The 26959-nt window shown below is 36.1% G+C and overlaps 1 protein-coding gene across 2 annotated transcripts; it reads right to left on the bottom strand.

Annotated features, from left to right (window-relative positions):
- Positions 1 to 651: 651 nt before the first annotated feature.
- Positions 652 to 25540, bottom strand: LOC121368000 (serine/threonine-protein kinase Nek4-like). 2 transcript variants are annotated; one of them, XM_041492491.1, is made up of 11 exons: positions 25390 to 25540; positions 19625 to 19885; positions 18764 to 18864; positions 17195 to 17291; positions 9610 to 9729; positions 8687 to 8830; positions 7400 to 7684; positions 6091 to 6139; positions 2854 to 2899; positions 2434 to 2518; positions 652 to 1582 (listed from the first exon to the last, which is right to left on the bottom strand). In XM_041492491.1, exons 1-11 carry the CDS (start codon positions 25474 to 25476, stop codon positions 1460 to 1462), a joined length of 1398 nt encoding a protein of 465 aa, XP_041348425.1. In that variant the 5' UTR covers positions 25477 to 25540; the 3' UTR covers positions 652 to 1459. The 2 variants fall into 2 exon arrangements, with proteins under 2 accessions (XP_041348425.1, XP_041348427.1); XM_041492493.1 differs by having other exon boundaries at positions 25376 to 25483.
- Between the last annotated feature and the right edge of the window lie 1419 nt (positions 25541 to 26959).

Here is a 26959-nt window from a genome sequence, read left to right as displayed (position 1 = left end):
GCCGACCCATTTTATCGCCCGGCGAAACTTCGCCTTGATCAACTTGACTTCGCCCTGGCATTAAACTTAAGGAGATATCGGGAATTTTATTATTACTATTACTTAGAGAAAACATTAAAGGGACACGCCCTAGTTGTTAACCGACACGCCCTAGTTGTTAACCATTACGCCGTTGTTTTTCGCTATTAAACCCATTTTCTCACAAATAAAATTGCGCTTTACTTACATTTTATTATTTAGAATATACATTTCCATTCACCTGAAGTGTTTTTTGGTAATCCTGGTAATCTTGATGTTTGTAATACCACAAAATGCATTTTTCGTATTTCTTAAAAACGCGCGTCTGAGAAAAAACCGTTGAGCAGACATGGTCTAATCTATTTTTAGAGGGGATCTTCCCGTTTCAACGTCACAGACGCTAGTATACCACGTGACCGTTATAATTTTGGTTCGGTTTGTTTTCTCGTGCACGGTTCGCGCAATCAACATCCGATTTGTTGTCGTTTGCTTGTCGTTCATTTTTGAGGTTTTTCTTCACAGTTCGTGAACATTTTCATCAACAATAAAGTTCAGACAAGTAAGTTTCTCAATACAAAACGTTACAAACCCTTAAAACCAATAATTTTGCTAAGTCTTACGATATCTGGAGAGGGGATACAACCTTGGGGGGGGGGGGGGGGACGCAAGCTATATAGTTACCTTTATTTAAATAGAGTAGGGCAAAAAAAACCTTACATTTTCTTCAACTTTTGTAGGTAGTAGATAAATCTTCTAAATAATCTGACGCTCTCCCTCATGTTAATTAGTTCAAAATTCATGGAAAAATTGTTTGCGTTATCAGTTGATGTTCTGTTATTTTAAATTTTATAACGTTTTATCCACATCTGATTCAGACAATTAAAATTTATAAAACCGTATGTAAATCAATATAATGAATCGGAGATTTGACGGAAAAAAACGAATGTAACTTTCTAGGAGAATTCCCTTATTTGTGTATTGATACAGTTGTAAATCATTGTGGAATAGACTTCGATTGGGTTTTTTAATATAGTTTTGTATAATGGCAATATTAATGCATTTGGAATTATAACTTATGTATGAACGGCTTCGTGCTAACGCGCTACGCTATTTCATACAGTGTGTAAAACGGTTTTGGTGTTTATATTCGAATGAACGTCAAAAAATATAACGTTCAATTCTTAAATAACTGTGAAATCGGGGTGGGTTGGGTTGTTTCCATGTACATGTATATATAAAGGACACGGATACTGAATAAAATATTAAAGGTCAAATAAGCGAATTTGTAAAATGCGAGTAAGATTATGCAAATCGACGACTGATCAATAAAACTCCAATATACTCCCAACACTAGTTCAAACCCCACCCATGATTCTCTCAAACGAGCGTTGCAGGCACATTGTGCGGGCTCAAAAGTAAATGTCAGATGAAGTTTAAGATTCTATTTTCTCTGTTCCATGATTTGCAGAGAGCGATCAAACGCCAACTCGTACATCCTCAGAAAAATTAACTGTGGTCCAAAGCGTTCAGCGCCATCGTCTCCCATTAGTGATGCAAGAGCATCCTGCAAGAATAAAATAGTTCATGTAACTACTTCTTGAAAGTCACACACATAATCCACAATCATATATATATATGCAGAAAAATGAGTTATTCTGAATGTGTTATGTAGCTTCTTTAGAGCTGTCAAATACATGTCTGAAGCAAAATTGGTTATTCTGAATGTGTTATGTAGCTTCTTTAGAGCTGTCAAAATATATATATATATATATATATATATATATATATATATATATATATATATATATATATGCAGCAAAATTGGTTATTCTGAATGTGTTATGTAGCTTCTTTAGAGCTGTCAAATATATGTAAATATATATATATATATATATATATATATATATATGTAGCAAAGTTGGTTATTCTGAATGTGTTATGTAGCTTCTTTAGAGCTGTCAAATATATGTAATATATATATATATGTCTGCAGCAAATTGGTTATTCTGAATGTGTTATGTAGCTTCTTTAGAGCTGTCAAATATATGTTTTGATTAGTTGAATGACAAGTTATATTGACAGCCCATTATATTGGTTTTGCTTTGATCTACGGAAGGAGTGCTAAAAAGAGAGTATGACCACTAAGGTCTAGTTTAAATTAGATTGTTGAAATGTATACCATTGGTGTCATGTTAAGGATGGTTTGTGCCTTCAACCTAATTAGCACACTATTTAATACGTCAAAAGCTATCAGCACACGTAGATGGACCAAAAAATATTTTTTTGCTTGTTAGATACATTTTGAGACAACTCTTTGTAAGATAAATGGTATCAAACGACCATTCGTATTATTCTCTACATGCCCATAAAACATCATAATTAATTGTTTATAAAAATTAATCGAAATATGTTTACCTTTAGATCTGCAAGGTTCTGCGTTTTTGACATGACCCGATATACCGCTGACAGAGTTTTCATGCCGATTTCACGTGCACAGTGTCTAAAAAAGTAAAATATTGAAGAAGTTAAAGTTTAAAGGGTTTTTCATATTGACATCACTAGAGCACATTGATTTATTAATAATCGGTTAATTGATGTTAAACACCTTTTAACTTTTGACACGTAGTCTTTTTCTATTAACGGCAAGGGATCTTTTATATGAACTTTCCCGGAGAAGAGGACATCACTCACAATAAGATAAGAGTAAATAACATAGTGTGTATTAATAACAAATATAGGGATATAAAGTATTTTAAATTATGTAATTGATCACCTGGTACTGGATCAGTTTAAATAATACTAGTATTTGGATATTTATGTAACAGAGAAACTCACTGTTGCAAAATCACGATTTGTTTCAGCAGCAAATCTATTCGTTGTTCTGAAAAATATGAATTACAGATACGCTAAAACACCAGTCTTCTGTATTAAAAATATAAATTACTTCTGTATTAAAAATATAAATTACAGGTATGCTAAAACACCAGTCTTCTGTATTAAAAATATAAATTACAGATACGCTAAAACACCAGTCTTCTGTATTACAAATATAAATGACAGGTATTCTAAAACACTAGTCTTCTGTATTAAAAATATAAATTACAGGTATGCTAAAACACCAGTCTTCTGTATAAAAAATATAAATTACAGGTACGCTAAAACACCAGTCTTCTGTATTAAAAATATAAATTGCAGGTACGCTAAAACACCAGTCTTCTGTATTAAAAATATAAAGTACAGGTATTCTAAAACACTAGTCTTCTGTATTAAAAATATAAATTACAGGTATGCTAAAACACTAGTCTTCTGTATTAAAAATATAAATTGCAGGTATGCTAAAACACCAGTCTTCTGTATTAAAAATATAAAGTACAGGTATGCTAAAACACTAGTCTTCTGTATTAAAAATATAAATAACAGATACGCTAAAACACCAGTCTTCTGTATTACAAATATAAATGACAGGTACGCTAAAACACCAGTCTTCTGTATTAAAAATATAAAGTACAGGTATTCTAAAACACTAGTCTTCTGTATTAAAAATATAAATTACAGGTATGCTAAAACACTAGTCATCTGTATTAAAAATATAAATTGCAGGTATGCTAAAACACCAGTCTTCTGTATTAAAAATATAAAGTACAGGTATGCTAAAACACTAGTCTTCTGTATTAAAAATATAAATTGCAGGTATTCTAAAACACCAGTCTTCTGTATTAAAAATATAAATTGCAGGTATGCTAAAACACCAGTCTTCTGTATTAAAAATATAAATTACAGGTATTCTAAAACACCAGTCTTCTGTATTAAAAATATAAATTACAGGTATGCTAAAACACCAGTCTTCTGTATTAAAAATATAAATTACAGGTATGCTAAAACACCAGTCTTCTGTATTAAAAATATAAATTGCAGGTATGCTAAAACACCAGTCTTCTGTATTAAAAATATACATTACAGGTATTCTAAAACACCAGTCTTCTGTATTAAAAATATAAAGTACAGGTACGCTAAAACACCAGTCTTCTGTATTAAAAATATAAATTACAGGTATGCTAAAACACCAGTCTTCTGTATTAAAAATATAAAGTACAGGTATTCTAAAACACTAGTCTTCTGTATTAAAAATATAAATTACAGGTATGCTAAAACACCAGTCTTCTGTATAAAAAAATATAAATTACAGGTATTTTAAAACACCAATCTTCTGTATTAAAAAAATTAATTACAGGTATGCTAAAACACCAGTCTTCTGTATTAAAAATATAAATTACAGGTATGCTAAAACACCAGTCTTCTGTATTAAAAATATAAATTACAGGTATGCTAACACACGAATCGTCTCTATTAAAAATATAAATTACAGGTATGCTAACACACGAATCTTCTCTATTAAAAATATAAATTATAGGTATGCTAAAACACCAAACTTCTCTATTAAAAATATACATTACAGGTATGCTAAAACATCAATCAACATACAAAATACATACATACATACATACATACATACATATAATATGCATGCCTACAAGTGAAGTCAATATGAGATGTCAAGTATCGCATCTTATATATGATTCGTGGGCAGTTCCGTAATTAGGTAAATCGACAGGTCATTTTTAGAACTCATTCAAGTGAGACAAATTTTGCATCATTTGAAAGGTGTTTTTTTTTATCTCTAGTGTTGAATATTACATTAATCCTTTTTCAGTAGATGCTATTAATGCAGCAATAGTGAATACGGCAATGTGTTACAAAAGATTCCATTAATTAACACATTTATCAACATGAGTGGAAACAATTTTAATACTATGTTAATTGACGAAACATAAAAATATTTATATTTCATGTCGACTTTTCCCATCTGTGTTTATATTGTATGTTACTTGAGTATATCCGACACCAAAATATTTCATTGTTTCATCCTCACTATTCTAACTAGTTGTAGGTCCTGACTAACTATAATGTAATGTTAATTTTATATGGTTGACTGAAAATGTAAGAACAAGGGGTGAATATATATATATATATATATATATATATATATATATATATATATATATATATATATATATATATATATATATATATATATAACGATTGCCATGCTGCTGTGTTGTGTCATAGTGTATGTTCAGGCTGAATTGTCTAAACTGTACGGAATTAGCCCCGTTTGTTTTTCATTTTATATTTATTGTCATTTTAATTATTATCAATCCAAAGAGACTTAAACTAATATAATCACAAGCATATACACACATAGGCAAGCACAGAGACACATAGGCATAAGCACATATACAGTCGAACCTGTGGCTGTTATATACAGGTAAAATAAAGAAGAAAATGCACATTGAGAAGGATTTATGGTGACCGTTATGGACAGGTCTCGACTCTATTGGTCTTTGTAAGTCTTAGGATAGGATAGGATAGGATAGGATATCAACGTGTCTATATCCATTTAAGGTTCAGTCACTAAGTCTTATTCTGTACACGCTTAATATACACATTTCCCATCTCATTGCGTATCCCATGTATAAGCACTCTAATGGCAGGTCTATGGAAACCTGCAGGTCTATGGAAACTTAGTTCAAAGCAACTTAATTGTAAGTATAAGATACTGGAGGTCTATGAAAACTTGGTGCAAAGCAACTTGATTATAAGTATTAAGGTGCTGGAGGTCTATGGAAACGTGGTTCAGAACAACTTGATTATAAGTATTTAGGTGCTGGAGGTCTATGGAAACTTGGTTCAAAGCAACTTGATTATAAGTATTGAGGTGCTGGAGGTCTATGGAAACTTGGTTCAAAGCAACTTGATTATAAGCATTGAGGTACTGGAGGTCTATGGAAACTTGGTTCAAAACAACTTGATTATAAGCGTTGAGGTACTGGAGGTCTACGAAACCTTGGTTCAAAGCAACTTGATTATAAGCATTGAGGTACTGGAAGTCTATGAAACCTTGGTTCAAAGCAAATTCATTATAAGCATTGAATAAGATTTGCACTTTGAAGTGAAAGCTTCCCAACTTATTTGTGTGGGAAGTGGACTCTAGTTAAGGTGTATCTTAATTACCTCTCATTTCTGAAGCCACCGAGGATGTTGCCAGAGCGGTGACCTGTTCCTGTCGAAAATAATAAGACTACACTTTATTGACAATGTCTCAACATTTATATGTGTATTGGAGTATTCCTCTGAATATTTTCTTGTAGAAATGTCAAAAGATATACTCTTCAAAAAAAGTAGGGGAACCTGAAATATTAATGTTAATATCATCTATTAGACAGAACATACGTTCATGTCTGTTTATCAATACACCGAAACACATTCCATAGTTTGCACATGCATCACGTAGTTGCCCCGTACACGTGCATGGGGTGTCATTATCGATTTTGACAATTTCCAGTATGGTCCATTAATCACTGTGGAACATTATTTCTGTCAATCTTTTTCATTCTGTTGATCATACAGTTGTTATTGTTTTGTTTTTAGTCATTTTTATTGTTTGAATTTGCGATTTACTGATAAAAAAAAAACCCGTCAACTTTCAAATGTCACTTCTGACCCCAGTGGTCCTTCAAAATCTTTGGTGGTCATAAAACTGTAATACTGAACTACCGGTTGAAATGTTTGCACAATTAATTCACTATTATCATATAATCATTCCCCACAGCTAATATGCCTTACAATTTTGGCAACTGTAAATTCTTATTATAGTTCCCCTACTTTTTTTGAAGAGTATATATATTAAGCATGCGAAGATATCGGTAACAACTGTAACTGGAGGATATTGAGGATAGTGTTATAATCGAAGGGTGGAAAATGTGTTTGAAGCAAAAATCACAACATAGCATTGCATATGAAAATAATAATGCTTGCACATGCAATGCCTTCACTAGTCTCCCTATAAAAGCAACCAGGTTTTTTTGCGGGTTTTTTTTTCTTTCTTTTTTTTTTGGGGGGGGGGGAGGGTTTGTTATTTTGTGTGTTGTAGGGGTTGTTTGTTTGTTGTTGGGGGTTTTTGGGGGTTTTTTTTGTTGGGGGGGGGGGGTTCTGGGGGGCTTTGGGGGGTGGGGGATAGTTTCTGTCTTTTTTCAATATGCTAAGATTAAGTAATGCTGAGAAAACGTTGAGTTGCTGCAATAGAAAGAAAGATATGTTTTAGTTTCATAAGCACTTGATTGTATTTTTTACCCATTTTTCTTCTTTCTTTTTCTTTATTTTATTATTATTATTATTTATTATTATTATTATTATTATTATTATTATTATTATTATTATTATTTTGTTGTAAACTTCAAGGTATAATCTTAAGATTCACAAGAAAAAAGAACAGTTTCGGTCATTATGCAACTTTGGGACTGCCCCTTTAACTATTCCTTACGTCATAAATCTTGCTTTTATCCATCATCATATTCATGAATGTTTTGAATGTCTGCATTTCGCGTCCTCCAGTGGCGCCTTCTCTCTGGCTGACAGGCTTCGTTTTCATTGGTCCTCGTCCTGAGACAGGGAGGGCTGTTTTACGCAACTTCTTTCTGTCTGCAGGAAGCGTGACGTCCTTCGCTTTGAAATTATTTGGTGGAACGAACGCGTGCAGGTGCACTGTTTGCGATTTGTCTGTACCCCAAGTGGTTTTGTAACCGGTAGATTTAATTATATCTAAAGGCTATGAAAAATAAATAAAATAAAACATAGAAAAGCCGATCTAACATGTCCAAGAATACATATAAACGACACACACACACACACACGGGTAGGCGCACGTGAACACACACACAGCAACACACATACACATATATACACACACACACAGACACACACACACATAAACACACATACACACACGCACGCACACACGCACACACACACACACACACACACACACACAGAAACACACACAGAGACACACACACGCTCGCACACACGCACACACACAGACACAGTTCACCAGTCACATGTATATAGTACCTGTGTGTTAATTTGGATAGAAATGTAGTTATAAAAGAAAAACAATTCATAAAAAGAACACGATCTAACGAGAAAATCACAAAGCTTAGATATTTTACATGAAGATTCAGTGATCATCTACGTTAAAGGTTATGTATTCAATTTTAGATGTTATGAATGGCATTATGTGTTTTATGTTGTGAAAGAGAGCTGAAGTGTTATACAAATTAGAATGTTATAATCAACTCTGGTCATATTAAAACATTTTATAACAACATGGAAACTTATTAGCAATATAAACAATATTCTTTCAAATCTATATTTTGATATCCTTTCAGTCGGGGAGCTGTGTGTGTGTGTGTGTGAATATACCGGTCCTTCCAGATTCAGAAATGGAGGGGGGCTGTGCCTCCCTGGCCCATCGGCTTCCCAAGTTCATGAAATAAAAACAGCGACCGTTAACATAATTTTTCATTGTGTTAATGGTTAATTTTTGTCATGGTGAGTAGTTCAGTTCAATTCAACTTTATATTCGTGCTTATATCCAATTAAGGTTCAAACACGCTGTCCTAGGCACACACATCAGCTATCTGGGCTGTCTGTCCGGGACAGTGGGTTAGTTGTTAGTGGTTAGTGAGGAAGAAGAGGGTGTAGTGGTCTTATACCTACCCACTGGTGAGTAGTAACAATCGCGAGCATGAGAAATGAACACTATACTAACGGGTTTCTTCGAAGAAGCGTATTCTTTAACCGGTGACGTTGAAATGATTTCGCCGGTACTAGGTCTGACGTCTTCATTTCTGTCCGACATTGCAGTGACAAGTTTTTTTAGTTCGCTACTGTAATTATCAGGAAGAACTAATTTCTGTAAATATGAAGATAAAATGCAACTTTCAATACACTGTAAGCCCCATTTTACGAAGCGATCTCAGCGCTAAGGTCACCTTAAACGCATAGATACCGCATGCACTGGGCCCCGTTCCACGAAGCGATCTTGGCCCTAAGATCACCGTAACTGCACAGCTAACATATGCACTTAAGGTGATCTTAGCGCTAAGATCGCTTTGTGGAACGGGGCCCTGGCCAGTAACATGAGTAAGAAGCCCAGAATTAATTATAAGGCTTATTTTCACTCCACCTCGTGGGGAGGTGCATGTAAAAAATGTCTTGCTGGTGGCAACATGTAGCGATTTTCCTCTGAAGTCTACGAATAACCAAATTTATGACATCCAATCAGAAAACAAACTTTAACATTATTTACTGACATGTATGGGAATCTTTTAGATCTACTAAATAATTTTACCTGCATGAATTTTAAGTCGCAGTGAAAAATGGGTAAACACAAAAGATTTTCGTGAAATTTTCAACTTTGTGTATATTATTATATAATATTTAATAGATTAAATAATTCAACTTTACTTCTTGATATCAATATTCTGTACCTTAATGAAACTTTTTTTTCTTCTAAAAATAAAATAAAATAAAATAAAAATAAAATAAATAATACACAAAATAAAAGAGCACTAGTATGGACCAAACGTAACTGGTTTCATAATCAATTTTCTAGTAAACCAGTAGATTAATGTAGTTTTATTGACAGTCTTATGATGTTTGAGTATCAAACATTAATTGTAACTTGCGTACCTTGCCACCGAGAACATTTGCGTCACCAATCAGTTGAAACACGAGTAATTCTAGTCCGTCGCGCGCTCTATTCCCGGTGGCCAGCTCATATACAATACACCCCAGACTCCAAATATCAGCCTGATGTAATAATAATAATAATAAGAAGAAGAAGAATAATCGTACTAATATTAATAATCGTAATAATAATAATAATCGTACTACCATTACTACTACTAATAATAATGATGATAATCTTAATAATAACAACAACAACAACAACAACAACAATAATAATAATAATCGTACTACCATTACTACTACTAATAATAATGATGATAATCTTAATAATAACAACAACAACAACAACAATAATAATAATAATCGTACTACCACTACTACTAATAATAATGATGATAATCTTAATAACAACAACAACAACAACAACAATAATAATAATAATCGTACTAATATTAATAATTGTAATAATAATAATCGTACTACCATTACTACTACTAATAATGATGATAATCTTAATCATAATAACAATAACAATACCAACAACAATAATAACAATAGTAAATCATTAAGGTTACGACTGAATTTATCCCATGTATGGGGAGCATGGCCGAAGGTAGGAAATAATTTATTTAACGACGCACTCAACACATTTTATTTACGGTTATATGACCGAATGCTGGATTTTTCTATGGAAGAGGTACAATTTGAAAAAATACGTCTATAGATAGTATACGTTAAGACACTAACGTACATTATTACAATCTTCCCTACAAACACCCAGTTGACCAAGATAACTGACTATTTTGCATAACACTAAATAGAGAATACAACATGAGATACCGGTTTAAACAAGTTTAAAATAAATGTAATCGTCTTTTCCATCTAAATATAGAATATCAGTTTACTACGTTTTGATATTGTGATTATTTGACGAGGTTTAGATAACGGTGTAACAGGCGAGCTTCAGCGAGTCTGTTACATCGTTATCGAACCGAGCCAAATAACCACTATATCAAAACGTAGTAACCTGATTTTTTTTTTATCATACAACTCCTTTCAAGTTATATTTTTGTAATATGTTTTAGTCAAAAGCGGTATCGAAACGATTAGTTTTACCGTGTAGAAACTACTTCCGGAAGTCGGACAATAGCAGGTGCCCAAAAGGATCTTGGGAATGGCATAGCCAGCCTAAAAGTTATGTTTCCAAATTTTAAATAAAATACTTTGATTATATTTCAAAATCTGTTTTGTCACATTACAATTTTTGTACCTTTTCCTGTGAACCGGCCTCGGTGGCGTCGTGGTTAGGCCGTCGGTCTACAGGCTGGTAGGTACTGGGTTCGGATCCCAGTCGAGGCATGGGATTTTTAATCCAGATACCGACTCCAAACCCTGAGTGAGTGCTCCGCAAGACTCAATGGGTAGGTGTAAACTACTTGCACCGACCAGTGATCCATACCTGGTTCAACAAAGGCCATGGTTTGTGTTATCCTGCCTGTGGGAAGCGCAAATAAAAGATCCCTTGCTGCTAATCGGAAAGAGTAGCCCATGTAGTGGCGACAGCGGGTTTCCTCTCAAAATCTGTGTGGTCCTTAACCATATGTCTGACGCCATATAACCGTAAATAAAATGTGTTGAGTGCGTCGTTAAATAAAACATTTCTTTCTTTCTCTTTTTTTTCTGTGAAAACAAACTCAAGTTTATGTGTGACCTGAAGATCTACATCATTGGCTGTTAATGACTGTGACATCAGACGCTGTTCCTAATGTAAACATTCTTTGCAGGAAGTTACTTGCGTTTTTGTTTCAAAATGTTTAATTAAAAACGCTGTCTAGTTCCGAATGGGAGCGAATAATGGAGAATTGAAAAATAAGAGGTAATTTGATGTTAAAGGAAGTGTAAATGTCATATTTATTTATGTAGTTCAACAATTATTGCTGTAAATGGATGTTTAAAAAATGAAAAAACTATCTACCGCAGACACTTCCTAGTAACATGATAACACTTGAGGTAGGGGTTATCAGGTCAATGGGAAGCGTGGTTGCATGATATATATACTGACACACAATGAAAACGCAAAACAGATATTTTTCAATATTTTGTTGTGATTAATGAAAAATATTTTAATTGGACTTAAAATAACAATTTATGAGAGGAAGCCATTGATTGGTACTTTTGTCTGGGTTTTAATCCTGGTTTTGTTCTCGTTACACACACAATAGCAGAAACACACAAAATGGTGTGAAATGCGTCCACTACATGCTCAATCATGCTGCATGCAAAACACGTGAAATGCCAGTATGTGGACACATAAAAGTAACGTAACGGTGTCATATTCCTCGTCAGATTAAGAATGCCACGACTCGGAGAAGAACAAAGGGAGCGAGCGTTGGGCATGGTTCAAGGGGGGTGGGGGTGGGGACTTGGCAAAGTCAAGTTGCTAGGACCTTCAGAGTCCATCCATCAACTATTGGACGACTTGTTGAACGTCATCAACAGACCGGGAGTGTCCGTGATCGACCTCGACCTGGTCAACGTCCCGTTACGACCACACGCCAATATCGGCAGATTCGACGACACCACCTCCGAGACCGGTTCAGAACTGCGACGATGACAGCAAGCAACACGATAGGACGTCATGGAAGGCATATTCATCCGATGACGGTCATCCGTCGACTCAGAACGGCTGGACTCAGATGCAGACGCCCGTACAACGGTAACATCATGACACCGCGACATGGTGCTGCGAAACTACAGTTTGCTCTCCAGAATGGTAATCATCCACCAGCCCTTTACCGGAGCGTTGTTTTCTCAGATGAGTCCCGTTTCTCCGTCTCCTTTGCCGATGGAAGAGCACGTGTGTACAGGAGACTCCATGAATGGTACGCTGGCGGATGTGTGAGGGAACGTGATCGGTTTAGCGGCGGTTGTCTGATGGTATGGGGGGCAATCAACTGATTTCAGGAGTGATCTCATCACTGTCCACGATGCCCTTACAGCCCAGCGTTATGTTGACGTTATTCTAAGACTAGTTCTCCAGCCATTTTTGCGCCGTCACCGAAGACCAGGAGGTCCCCTTCTGTTTCAACAAGACAATGCCCGTCCACATACTGCAAGAATTACCCAGGCATTCCTGCAACAAGCCGGTATCACCGTTATGAACTGGCCCACCGTTTCACGGATTTGAACCCAATTGAACACGTGGGATGAGTTAGGACGTCGTGTACGTCACCGACAGCCGCCACCGCGTAACGTCGCTGAGCTTGCACAGGCGTTGCAGGAGAAGGGGAGGAACATTCCTGTGACTTATTTGAGATGTTTGTGCCAGTCCTTTTTCCGTCGTCTTCACGCATGCTCACGTGCCAATGGTGAACACACCAGATACTGACCTTGATATGGGGGGGGGGGGGGGGGGGGGGGGGGGGGGACTTTTCGATTACGAATGCAAATCGATTACTGATGATAACTGGCCATGTTTCGATGTGAATGTATCTCATGAACACCCGTCATTAATGTCATATTACATTATCCATCAATTCATTAATAGTTTGTCGTTATTTGCAATGAAAAGTTGTTTTTGCGTTTTCATTGTGTGTCAGTATATATATATATATATATATATATATATATATATATATTTCGAAATCTGAGGTAACCGGAAGTCGGTTCACGTGGTTTTTACCTAGGTAACCAATTGTTCGGTTACGTGAATTATATTTGCGTAATCTGTGGATTACCTGATCGGTTACCTCAAAGTTACGTTGAAATTATATTTTAAATACATAATTTTTAGCTCAAACATAAAGTTAAAACAAAATACACAAAAAAAAAAGTTTTATAAAACAGTTTCTTCAATGCTTGCAAATCGAAAGAAGTGACTTGTAGATGTTTCTTTTGTTTTCGTACGATCGTAGCGTTGTAGATTTATTATCATTATCATTATTATTATTATTATTATTATTATTATTATTATTATTATCATTCACCATTTGCCATCGGGATCGCAAAAAGTAATTTTTAGTTGCCCGAATCTAAAAACCACTGTCCTCTGACAGCGGGCCACCGTATTCTAGAACCTCTGTGCAGCTTGTGGAAGTTAATACTATTGTAAAAGGACTAAATATCAACCCAGTACTGAAACAAAATAGATACATTTGGAGGGAAAATGCCCATTCCATGGTGCATGATTAAACTAATAATTTTCTTTCATAAATAACAAATAAAGGCTACCATTTGTCACTGATATGTAAAATTTAGTATACAGCAATTAAAAAAAGCCCACCAAAAACCCAAACAACAAATGTCCAGTTCCTCTGAACTATAAAACAGGCTACTCATTGGTCCATGATTAGATTAATAAAAATAAATCTTATAATAACATAAAAAGAAAGATCACAATTTGACACTGATATTTTGCGGTGGCGATGCTACTTTCACTTTATCACTGGTACTTCTATACTACAGTGACGTTCCAAATGTTTGTTATTTAAAGCTCATTATGCGATGTTAGTATTTGTGACATTTTTGCATTTTTGTTTACGTTTAAAACCGTTTTGAACCTTTGTAAAATTAGAGGCAATCCAATATTATGTCTACATATATTCCTTTAGAGATAGAATAGCAGCAGATAATTTAGGCGTCTTAGCGGTCCGTGCACATTTCTTTAAAACGTTTGGCTCGACTCTATACTGAGTCTTTGGTCGCAAGTTACAACCGTTGCAATATACCGTTGTCTACTGGTTTGCCGCGCATCAAGTATCTAAAAATCAGTCGAAAACATTTGTCGGAATACTAGTAGTATGTCTGCATGAATAAACTTACTGTAATCGTGAAGTCTGAAAGTTTTAATTTCTGAACGTCTACAGGTCACGACGTAACCGATTTGCGGTTCGCGTAAATTTAATTTTGCGTAACCGACACGCGAACAGAAAGGCGGTTCGCGTGAAATATTGTGCCCTGTATCACCAGCATATAATATCTATCTAGTCGAAAATCACCATGATAACCAACGTTTTGCTCACATAGTTGCCAGGATGGATCCTTGAAATAGTCTCCGACGTAGGAACATCCTATTTATTTAAGAAATGTCAATTTTTATAGAACGATGATATGCACCAAGGCTAGTCCAGCCAGTCTTTCTTCACAGACGGTGTTTCGTAAATAGGTTTTGACATGCCCAAATCAAAAGAAAGCCCCCCCCCCCCCCAAGATAATACAAATGTGATTAATGTTAGCCACTGTTACGGCACTGTATATCACTTCTCTTGATCCAGAAGCAGCAACGATTGTTTACATATATGCACACATGTATATACTATGGAATGCTTAAAGGAACATTCCTGAGTTTTCTGCACTTTTTAAGATGTTATCGACTAACAGAGACTTTTTAACGATTGTAATTACATATCAAATATATTTTTCTGCATAAAATATTAGTGGCTGTATATTAAACGTGTTTCTGATCGTTCTAATATTTGTACTAGGTTAAATTTCATCTTATTTCCTAAAATATAGTTTTTTCGTACGTACGAAATTATTTGAAGACAAAATCCAGTTTGGGCTTCTTACAAATATTAAGACGACCAGAAACACATTGAATATACTGACACTGATATTCTAAACAAGAAAATATATTTAATATGTAAGTTTAATCGTAGAACTATTTTATTAGTCGGAAACATCTTACAATGCAGCAAACTCGGGAATGTCCCTTTAATGGTTCTGTATAATATTAATAACTGCAGGTAGATAGTCGATCGTAACTATTAAATTACATATGAAATTGTATCCGTTACAATATGTCCGTTACACCTTGTCTGACAGTGATACTGGACTCGCTATTCCGATTTGTTTGCGTATTTTCACCAATAATGCATTTATTTGCAGTATTAAATTAAATTTAATATACGTTATGATGTACGATTTGTTACCTTTGTTTATTCCACTGAAAAATGTGTGCATGTTTGCTCCCGAAACTGTCTTTATTACCGAGTCAGACGGTAGAAACCTTATCGAGGAAGTGAATTTCTGTATCGTTAGTTGGGGGGGGGGGGGGGGGGGGGGTTTCACCGGTGACTTTTTTTTTCAATATTCGTCAACGCAAAATTGCAACTCAGGCACTTCGCGCCTTACCATAAGCCTAAACGACCCCCTCTCAAAATTCTGGCTACGGGCCTGTTCCGTTCGTACACAAACACATGTATATTAATTGCAAATATCAAAACTTTATTAAGATGCTGTTTTAACGAGTCAATCATCAATGAGCCCCTCCCTTTCTCTTGGTCTCCCCAATACGTGGTCGTAAGTATTTCTGTTGAGCACAAAAAATATTGTTCATTTTCTTTGCTGTAAACGAAGGAGATTGCACACAATCTGCCAAACAATAATAGAAATATATGAAACTTTATTAACGTCAAAAAATAAAAGAACAAGTCGATGACTACTCCACGATTCATTAGTAATCGACTGCAAGCGAATGGAGCGTAAACGCTCCGGAAGTAATTTAGTGGATGTTCGGGCAGCTTAGCGCACATGCAAATCAAGGGCAGATAAGTATCTTTCTAATAGAGGTTACCCGTTATTTCTGAAATGAGTAGCTTCATTCCCTTTTTTTTTTTTTTTTAAATTCACTTTAAGGGTGAGGGATGGTAGTATTTATATCCGTGGTGTATATGTCGATTAATACGCTGCAGGTATGAGTTACTATTGTCGTCTTTGAATTAGTGGTATACACCCTGTATGAAAAATAAATCCATTATATTAATTTGTTAACCACCGGGGGGGGGGGGGGGGGGGGGGGATTTTACAAAACCTTTTTTTTTCTGTCTTACACGCGTAGAAGAATGTGCATTTATAACGGTTAAACACCTGCATTAGACCTTGGAATTTGGGGACACTTCCTTAACTCGGTAGAGCGCTCGTCCGAGGTGCTTGCGTCGTAGGGTCGAACTACCTCAGTAGACCAATTTTCTGTTGTTTTGTTGTGTGGGTTTTTTTGGGGGAGGTTTTTTTTTTGGGGGGGGAGGGATTGGTTGTTTTCTTTTTGTGGTGTGTGTGTGTGTGTGTGTGTGTGTGTGTGTGTGTGTGTGTGTGTGTGTGTGTGTGTGTGAGCGAGCGCTCGTTTAAATGTCTGTTGTACGTTATTGTTTCACTTCAACGAAATCGGATGGCGAGAATTTTTTACATATTTTTTTCTTACATTTTAGATTAATCAAAATTTTGCATCACAAATTATTTCTTTTATAAATTTAATTAAAATTTTATTAAATGTTTTTTAATAATTAAAATGTAATGAAATGAACATCATTCTGTTTGCAGCTATGCAGTTTATAGCAATGGCGTAGCCAGCATGGGGCAAACGAGGCGCTTGTCTCGTCTGGAATTTCCCCAGATTTATTTTATTTTTCCCATGACACGGATATTTATTTTACAGGTCTGGGTTTTTCCTCGGCGTTTTTTTTTCTCTGGCTACGCCCCAATATAGTACTACTAGGCGAGACATTTCCCGTGTAATTCTTGTTCTTCACTACATTTATGTGATTTAAACGGGATTCACCGACCATGTGTTGAAATAGTTGAAGTTTACCTTGTGGTCATATCCTTGCTGATAGAAAACCTCCGGACTCATATAACACGGGGTACCCGCAACTGTGAACGCCATTCTACTATCTGCGTCCAGTTCCCTGAAAGGTTACAACACTTATTTCATTTAATGGGTTGTCGATGATTATAGGTAGTACTCAACAAAATATCATCTTGGCTGGGTCAAAGTTCGAGGTGCAGACACTTTTAACAGAGAGGAGCTGAAGTTGTAAGTCATGCCATTGGTGATTTGATAGCGATACTTAAACTAAAGTATAGTTATATGTAGGCAATAAATGCATGCAATTTTATTTTTACAGGGTAAGCACATGACACTTTTCCATCGAGTGATACTAACATAAACCTCGACAAGGACACGAACGCCCGTGCAAATTTATACTTCTTCACCGTCTTTCCAAACTCTTTCATCGCTCTACCCAAAATGGGGCTCGGGGGGGGGGGGGGGGGGGGGGGGGCTAAGAGAGATCCAATGAGAAGTTATCGTCATGGAGCTCCATCTGCTTCGGAATGATGCATTTGGACTTTTCTTTCTTATAGTTATTTTCCTGCTTCTATCCAATTAAGGTTCTTGCACGTTGTGCTGGGCACACACCTCAGCTACCCGGGCTGTCAGACCTGGACAGTGGATTAATGGTAAGGTATTAGTGGTTAGTGAGCGAGATACGTTAGTAAAGTCGTTAAACTTGCTCTGGCTGATAGCCGATATAGGGAACCGAACACAGTACCTACCAGCCATAAGTCCAACGTTTAACCACTACACCATCGAGGCCCAGATGACTATGGTGATTAGTGAAATGGTGACCTGCTGTGATGAGCACTCGCTTTGGATTCAAGCCAGTATTTCGTATTTGAGCCCATGATATATATACATGTGTGTGTGTGTGTGTGTGTGTGTATATATATGTGTGTGTGTGTGTGTGTGTGTGTGTGTGTGTGTGTGTGTGTGTGTGTGATTTAATTGTTGATAAAAGTGTCCAATGACAATTATACGAGTTAACGAGTTAATACAATACATACATAACATATATTGCAACCTAGACTAAATAGGCTTATTACAGGCCTAGGATATTTTATTATATGAATCTAAAACTAATCATACGATATAAAACTATAGCAGTCGTACACTGCGTAATTGAGACCAACTTAAATTCATAACAGTGGAGAGAAACGATCGTGTATTTGACGCCAAATTTATAGACTCTGTTAAAATGTTTCAATAACCCGAACATTTATGTCATGTCATATTATGTAACGTTGAACTGTATAATGTTTTTAATGATAATGATAAATATAACATTGGTAATAAACGTGTTTGTATATCATTTCGATTAAAATTGGAGTGGTCAGTTTCTCTCTTTGATTTCATCATTGAAAAATGTAGCGGGTTTCCTCTTTAATTACCAAATTACCAAATATTTGACACCCAATAGTCAATGATTAATATATCAATGTGCTCTAGTGATGTCGTTAAACAAAACAAACTTTAACTTTGTTACATAGTTTATATATCTGGCTCTAAATAACACAGGACCATTTCTTTCACAGAAATTACCTGGCAATGCCAAGGTCACCCAGTTTAAGATTGGCTTCTTTTGTCAAATAGATGTTTTCTGGTTTCAAATCTCTGTGAATGATGTCCATGGAGTGCATATACTGTAAATAATAATTATAACAAACTGGTACAAAATTTAAACCAAGTGAAGAATAATACTGCCCATTTCCACAAGCCCCCTAACCCCCACCCCTTCCCCCAACCCGGACCACGTCATTGATGTAGTTAGAGCTTATGCACGGCAGATATTTGACTGAACCTTAATTACGATAATACGGTCTCCTAACCTATCCTGAAGGGAATATCCCGATTTTGTAACCACCTAAATAGTATATTAACCTAGTAACACGAAACAGATATGTGTAATAAAACCTATAAATCGTTTAAACCGTAAACCGTTTTATATATATATATATATATATATATATATATATATATATATATATATATATATATATATATATATATATATATATATATATATATATATATATATATAGAAATGCATATAATATAGCATATCGATAAACATGTTAACTTTAACAAAAACATTTCGAACATTGGTGGTTGAAATAATTTACAAAATGATGCATGAACTGTTAACTATAACATTATTATAGGCAAAGGTCTGTATTATAAACATTAGGATGAGCAGAAATGCATTCAGTATACCATTATTCATATTCTAAACGAAATAATGTTCTTATATTTTCTTCTTATTCATATGCAACCTTATGATCTTCAATTATGATTCTATCGAGCAAATAATGTTACATTATTTGATTTCATATTATTATTATAGTTTGTTGGGGAAAATATCGCCTCTTCCGCTACAAGTTAACTTTGAGAAAAAGTCCTTACAGAAAGTGCAGACGACATCTGCCACGTCCAACAGACGACAAGTTCTTCCGGTAGTTGTTCCTTAGATTCCCTAAGAAACTGAGACAGATCCCCGCCGTCACAGTACTCTGTGAACAGGAAGATGTTTGTGCCCTTCTTGTACGATGCGATGTACTGAACCACGTGGTTGTGATCGAGTTGTTTCATTACCTCAGCTTCCTGTAAGGCCCTTTCCAACAAATCGGGTCTAAATATCCCGAGGTCCACAACTTTGAGAGCATACTGTGGAATAAACACGTTATGTATCATATCATAGTAAAAATGTAATTGTATTATCATACAGATTGGTACATGTAGATAAAAGGTATGACAGAGATATTAAACATATATAACGCTTGAGGTGCTGTAGGTAGTAGGATGATGTCCGATCGATCTCCATTGATGGGTAGAACTATTTTGCTGCTCCAAGACTGGTATATTAAAGTTCTAGTATGCGCTATCCGACCCTGTCTGTTGTAAAGTCAATATAAAATAATAATGCTAATAAAAGTAGCTGATTTGGCGACAGCGAAGTTAGAAGTGTCGACCCCAATGAACACTGTTTATGTCCCAAGTATAAGGAGAATCGGGTTGTGAAATGAAAGCCTACGATGTTCCAGCAACCCAGAAATATCTTATCTACATCTAGGTGAATTACCAGGCGCGGATCCATTTCATTTCACCTATATTTTCGTGCTGATAGCCAATTAAGGTTCAAGCACGTTGTCGTGAACACACACCTCAGTTATTTGGGCTGTCTGTCCAGAACAGTGGGTTAATTGTTAGTGGGTTAGTGGTTAGTGAGAGAGAAGAGGGTATAGTGGCCTTAAGAACTCGCTCTGGGTGGGATCCGGTATCGGGCTGCGAACCCTGTACCTACCAGCCTACAGTTCGATGGCTTAACCACTGCGCCACCGACGCCGGTGCGCGGATCCAAAAGGGGTCAGAACAAGAGTTACGTTTCCCATCCAACTCCAAAGTGCGCCGAAAGTTCAATATTTAATAATTTGATTAAACAGGGGAAATGATAATTAACTTAGGATCTTGGAGGAAGGGGGAATAGAAGGTACACGAGTGAAAATAAATAAAAATAGCTCATTTCACATGTTTGGCTCTAAATGCAATAATATTTATTAATTCCAGGTTTTTTTAAATGTATTTTTGTTTTTGTTTCATCTCTGGATGTATATTGTGTAACAAAATAATATGATTCCACGCTTGCGTTACAAAATAAATAAACATGTTGCTAAAAATGGTAATGAGTGTAACACTATTGCGTTACATAGCAACTGAGAGTATAATTTCTGATGATTGCTGTGTGGAAATAAGGCAATACATTGATTTGTGTGTGTCCTGGGGTTTTTTTTGTGTGACAAATTCTCTTCACATCTGTTACAAATTAAATGGTTATATTAAATTATATCGACAAACACGTCATGATATATATATTATAACAATTCATGTTTCTATACATGAAAGGGAGACTCAAGGAGAGCAGCTCTGCTGTTCGTAACCCTTGATTGAGGTTCCCAGTCGCAATGTCAACGCTATCGGGAGACCTGTGTGTCATGCACCCAAGAGCTGAGACTATATTATTATATGTATTACCACGTTGTAAACAATATTTCATGTTGGAAAGGAAAATACAACCTATAAGACAACTTGTGATTTCTGTTATTCTTTTAACATTCTGGTAAAACTACACTGTTACTACCATACATGGTCAATGATATTCCATAAAGTTTCATGTGCTGTGGCTTATACCCCAAACGTATGCACAAAATTGACTCATATGAGTTAATTTGCTCATGAGTAAATTTACTTATGTAAGTAAATGCAAAATTGCTAAGCGTTCGCGTGACATTAACAAAGGTGAGTATTTCAGTCATATAAAAGGCAGATAGATTTGAATTTGCTTCAGTTCCTACCAAGAACGGGATGAGAAGGTTCCATACAAAGTATGTGTTGCACTTGCTGCAATCTAATTAAAATTAGCTCCACTATTACATGTGGATCTAACAGCAGCCCGTTGGAGCTCATGTCCAGTTGACCTTTCATTCGACCAATCAAAACCTTATTTGCAAAATCATACCAGTGATTTGAAAAGAATTTTAAAACATTCGGGATTATGCCAAGGGTATATGAAATGATCCGGATGAATTACGAAGTATGCCGGAAACTACTTTCAATATCAAATTTTATATAAAATTCGTTTCAAGACGAGAAAAACAAAACCGTGATAGTATAGCCATAAAATCTGTTTATACTAGAATACAATCCAGAGTTTATTACGGCACTTTTCCCATTGTTTTTTCAATGTTGAAATAAACCAACAAGTTCGCCTATTGCATAAATAGTCTCGCCCGATATTTATAGAATTTGTATGCTCCCGAATAACGCTATAGAAGGCGAAGTGTAATTGGTCGATATTTAAATTGTTATTTATAGATGAAATGTCACCTGGACATGGGAGTCCACGCAATGCTGATAGATCTACTGGCAGACCAGTAGAGATAATTTAATCAGATTGCACTTGCTGTAGAAATTATACAAGAAAAACATATCTGAGCACAAAATAGGCAGTCCACTGGTGGAATAATCTAAACAGTGCAGAGGATCAACAACAGTGGTATGACAATTTTCGAATGGATAGGAATATTTTTGATTCGGTTAGTGATAAACTGTCGGATGTTTTGAAATCAAAGGAAACGTGGGTTCGTATGGTACTTGACTTACAAAAACGACTGGGTATAACCCTCTACTGGATGGCATCGACCTCCGAGTATCAAATTGTAGAATATCTGTTAAAAGTGGGAAAATCTATAGTATCGGAATGTATCCATGATGTCAGCGAAGCCATAATAAATGTCCTAATGGATGAGTATCTGTGTTTTCCTAAGGATGACGACCTGAAAGAAGTCATAAGTGGATTTCAAAATAAATGGCATTTTCCTAACTGTGCTGGGGCGATTGATAGATGCCACATTCCCATCAATGGACCGCAAGACTCCCATGGTGATTATCTCAATAGAAAAGGGTGGTACTCGCTCATCCTGCACAGTGTGTGTGTCCACACGGACATAATCAGGGATGTAAAGATTGGTTGGCCTGAGCGCGTACATGATGCCAGAGTGTTGGCAAATTCTGAGCTCTTCTTCAAGGGTGAGAATTCCACCCTATTCCCATATAAAAAGTATCTCTTCCAGAAAAAGATGTCACAATACCAGTCGTCCTTATCGGTGACCCTGGCCTACCCTCGGAGGCACTGGCTTCTAAAACCGTACAGTAAACGGTGTTCTCTTTCTGGCGAAGACAAAACTTTTAATTACAGGCTGAACAGTGCCCGAATGACCATAGAAAATTAGTTTGAATGTCTCAAGGGTCGATGGCGGTGTCTCCAGAAGCACCTGGATGTAGATGTTCAATTTGCTTGCAATGTCATAGTGGCCTGTGTCAGTTGTGCTACACAATATATGCAAGACCCACAATCAGCTCTATGGTCAGATCTGGGACGAAGGGGAGCCACAGGATGTTACTGGTGAAATAGAAAATGGCAGAGATCTGAATGCTGGTTAAAATCGGGACGTCTCATTCGAAAATATATCATCCAAGCCTTTGCTAACAATGTTTTTGAATGCGGATGTTTGTGTCATTCAAACAAACACTGATGGCAGATGTTTGTTTCATTCAAATAAACAATGATTCTGGATGCTTGTTTAATTGCGATAAACAGTGATTTCAGATGTTTGTTTACTTGCGATAAACAGTGATTGCCGATGTTTGTTTCCTTTGAATCACTATTATTGCGTTAAATGTTGATCAAACAGTCGAAATATACTTGTAGTACTGTCTTTGTTAAATAGCGGTTTTATTTAATGACGCACTTAACATATTTTATTTACGGTTATATGGCGTCTGACATATGGTTAAGGACCATGTTCAGACGAGAGAGGAAACCCGCTGCTACCATTTCGTGAGTTACTCTTTTTCCATTAACAGCAAGGAGTATTTTATATGCGCCATCCCACAGACAGGATAGTAGCACTGGTTGGAACGAGAAATAGCTTAATGGATCCACCAAGGGAGATCGATCTGACTACCCACCACACCTCGAGCGGACCTGAGTTAAGTGTGAAACGTATTGTCCCTCTCCCTTCAAGTCATAGAAAGAAAAACACATTGATTAATCAGCGGCTATTAGATGTTAAACATATACAGTATTTGTGTCATATGGTCTACAGATAAAACTCGCTGCCACCATATAGGCTACTATTTTTCACCAAGGAATCTTTTATGTGCTCTTTCTCACAGACAAAATCAGAATCTCAAGGTTATAAAAATAGTAATAGTATTTTTACTAAGCGTTCGCATGACAAAACTGCATATGGAGTAAATTTGCTCATGAGTAAATATACGTTTACATGACCTCTGGACCACATGCAAATTTACTCCTGGAGTAATTTTACTCACGTGAGCAAATGCGTTCGCATGACATATATACTCACATTAGTATATTTACTTACATGAGTAAATTTGTTTACGTGAATAAACATGTGCATGCGTTCGGGATATTAGATATGAGCTACTTTTTGGAAGGTCATGGGTGTAACACCACATATAAAATGCCTTGCAGAAGAAATTGAATTATATTTTTGTTTGTTTGATGTTATTTGTTTTTAATACGAAGAGTGACTTTTTCATTTATAAGAATTCAAATTTTATAAAACATTACCTTTTTTTCTTAATGCTACATGTAGATTAACTCTAAAAGTTTTCCTTTTTATTTAGCTACTACTGTCTCATTATAAAGGCATATCATCATTTAACAATAAAACAATTAAATGGGCACAAACGTTTTAACGATATATGTCAGGAGTGTAACAATATACGGTGCTGTTTGACGAGATACTGAGTCGAACCTTTTGTCATTTGTTCAGAATGATCTGTATACTAAGGAAACCAAAAAGATATGGTTGATCTTGCCTAACCATTTTGTCACATAAACTTCTTGAAGTAACATTGTTCTTTTTTTTTTAACCATAGAAACTGGGATTTTCTTCTAAAAATGGTAATTTTGACATGGTTCAAATGTGTTAATTGTTTATCCATGTGTTGTCTACTGTGTTATTTTAACTTTAAATGCATAAAGATAGCTTTTGTTTTGCAACACATTTGACCGTTTTTAGTAGAAATGAAATAACAAAATTCAATGTTACATCTTTATGGTAGTTTCTTGGAGTCGTATATTTCCATAATTGATATGGTTTTTCATCATATATATATATATATATATATATATATATATATATATATATATATATATATATATATATATACACACACACACACACACACACACATAAAACAAAACAAAAACAAAACAAAATGTGCCTGTATCGGCCTTGGCTGTGTAGTGGTTAAGGCTGGTAGGTACTGGTTTCGCATCACAGCACTCAGCGAGTTTAACGACTTTAATAGGTACGTGTAATTCTACTACATCGACTTTTCTCTCGCCAACCACTAACCCACTGTCATGGACAGAAAGTCTAGGACAGAGTGCTTGAACCTTAATTGGATATAAGCACGAAAATAAATATAATAAACAATGTGCTTGGCCACCACCCACATATCATATACTTCATATATCGTTTCTATTGGCCTGAGCTAATACGAACCGAAATCTACCATTACGAAACTAGCCTATCGATACTATACTTGTTGGCTTATACAAACTGTCGTGTATGTACTTGCTCTCCGTCGGTCTTGTCTTTTACAAGGTAGACAGCCCCAAATCCTCCTCTCCCGATCAAACCTTCAAACGACAGGGCCGACATACTGTTTCCTTTCTTTATTATTCTATTTTTTCCCCATAGGTTTTAATGGTGAAATCCCCGATCAACTCGAAATACTTCCCTGTGTAGGCCTATTCTTAGGTTGTGACGTAGCGCACAAGTTTGTGCTTTATCTCTGCTTGTCTATATTCACAGTGTTCCAATGTTCTAATAATAGCTCATTGTCCTTCGTTATAAAGTTTGTTTATATTGTTTAACGACACAACTAGAGCACATTGATTTATTAATCATCGGCTGTTGGATGTCAAACATATGGTAATTTTGACATAGTCTTAGAAGGAAACCGGCTAAATGTTTTCATTAGTAACAAGGGATCTTTTAGTTTTATATGCACCATCCCAGAGACAGGATAGCACATATGACGGCCTTTAGCATACCAGTCGTGATGCACTGGCTGGAGTGATAAATAACCCAATGGGCCCACCGACGGGGATCGATCCCAGACCGACCGCGCATAGGCGGACGCTTTACCACTGGGCTACGTCCCGCCCCCTCACTTCGTTATGAGACAACAGCTGAAAAAGGAAAACAATATTAGTAATCAGGGCCCGGTAACATAAAGCACTCGTAACATTTACGTCAGACGTACCCCATACATAATGTGTGGTGTACGTCTGACGAAAGTGTTACGAGTTTTTTTTTTTGGTGTTACCGGGGCCTAGCCGGTAGAAACCGGCAAAGGTGGGTGGGGGTGGGGTGGGGCAGAGGCAGGCCCGTACCCTGTCACTACTCGAGGCCCTCAATATTTACTTGTTTGTTTACAATATACATGTACATACATACATTCATACACGTGTAATTGTATATATAATTTTTTTAATTGTGTTTGTCCCCACCCCAACTCCACCCCTTACATTACATTGGCCTCGGAAGACGACTACAAAGAGACGAGAGAGAGAGTGAGAGAGAGAGAGAGAGAGAGAGAGAGAGAGAGAGAGAGAGAGAGAGAGAGAGAGAGAGAGAGAGAGAGAGAGAGAGAGAGAGAGAGGAGAGAGAGAGAGGAGAGAGAGAGAGAGAGAGAGAGAGAGAGAGAGAGAGAGAGAGAGAGAGAGAGAGAGAGATATTGCTATTGCAAATACTGACCATTTCCAACTCACAAGCCCCCTACCCCACTTCCCCCAACCCGGATTAAGTCAATGATGTAGTTAGAGCTTATGCACGGCAGATATTTGACAGAACCTTAATTACGATAATATGGTCTCCTATCCTATCCTGAGGGGGGGGGGGGGGAGGAGAGAGAGAAAGAGAGAGGGAGAGATTTAATTTTCAACTGAGGTAACTAATACATTATCTTCAGAGTTGGGGGCAGTACCCAACATTCCACTTTCACAACATAAAACACATAATGCCATTCATAACATCTAAAATTGAATACATAACCTTTAACGTAGATGATCATGGAATCTTCATGTAAAATATCTAAGCTTTGTGTTTAGTATTAACTGCAAAATCATTTGCCAATTTT

The sequence above is a fragment of the Gigantopelta aegis genome, chromosome 3 (assembly GCF_016097555.1).
Source record: "Gigantopelta aegis isolate Gae_Host chromosome 3, Gae_host_genome, whole genome shotgun sequence".
NCBI classification, from domain to species: Eukaryota; Metazoa; Mollusca; class Gastropoda; order Neomphalida; family Peltospiridae; genus Gigantopelta; species Gigantopelta aegis.
This window is presented reverse-complemented; position numbering and strand designations above follow the sequence as displayed.

Bases quoted from the DNA above. Each gene is read 5' to 3' on its own strand.
- LOC121368000 (XM_041492491.1), bottom strand. From the start codon at position 25,476: ATGTCGGCCCTGTCGTTTGAAGGTTTGATCGGGAGAGGAGGATTTGGG. The intron at 17,292-18,763 runs GTAATTTCTGTG...GTAACCTTTCAG, and splicing joins GGTGACCTTGGCATTGCCAG to GGAACTGGACGCAGATAGTA. The intron at 1,583-2,433 runs GTAAACATATTT...TTATTCTTGCAG, and splicing joins AGAACCTTGCAGATCTAAAG to GATGCTCTTGCATCACTAAT.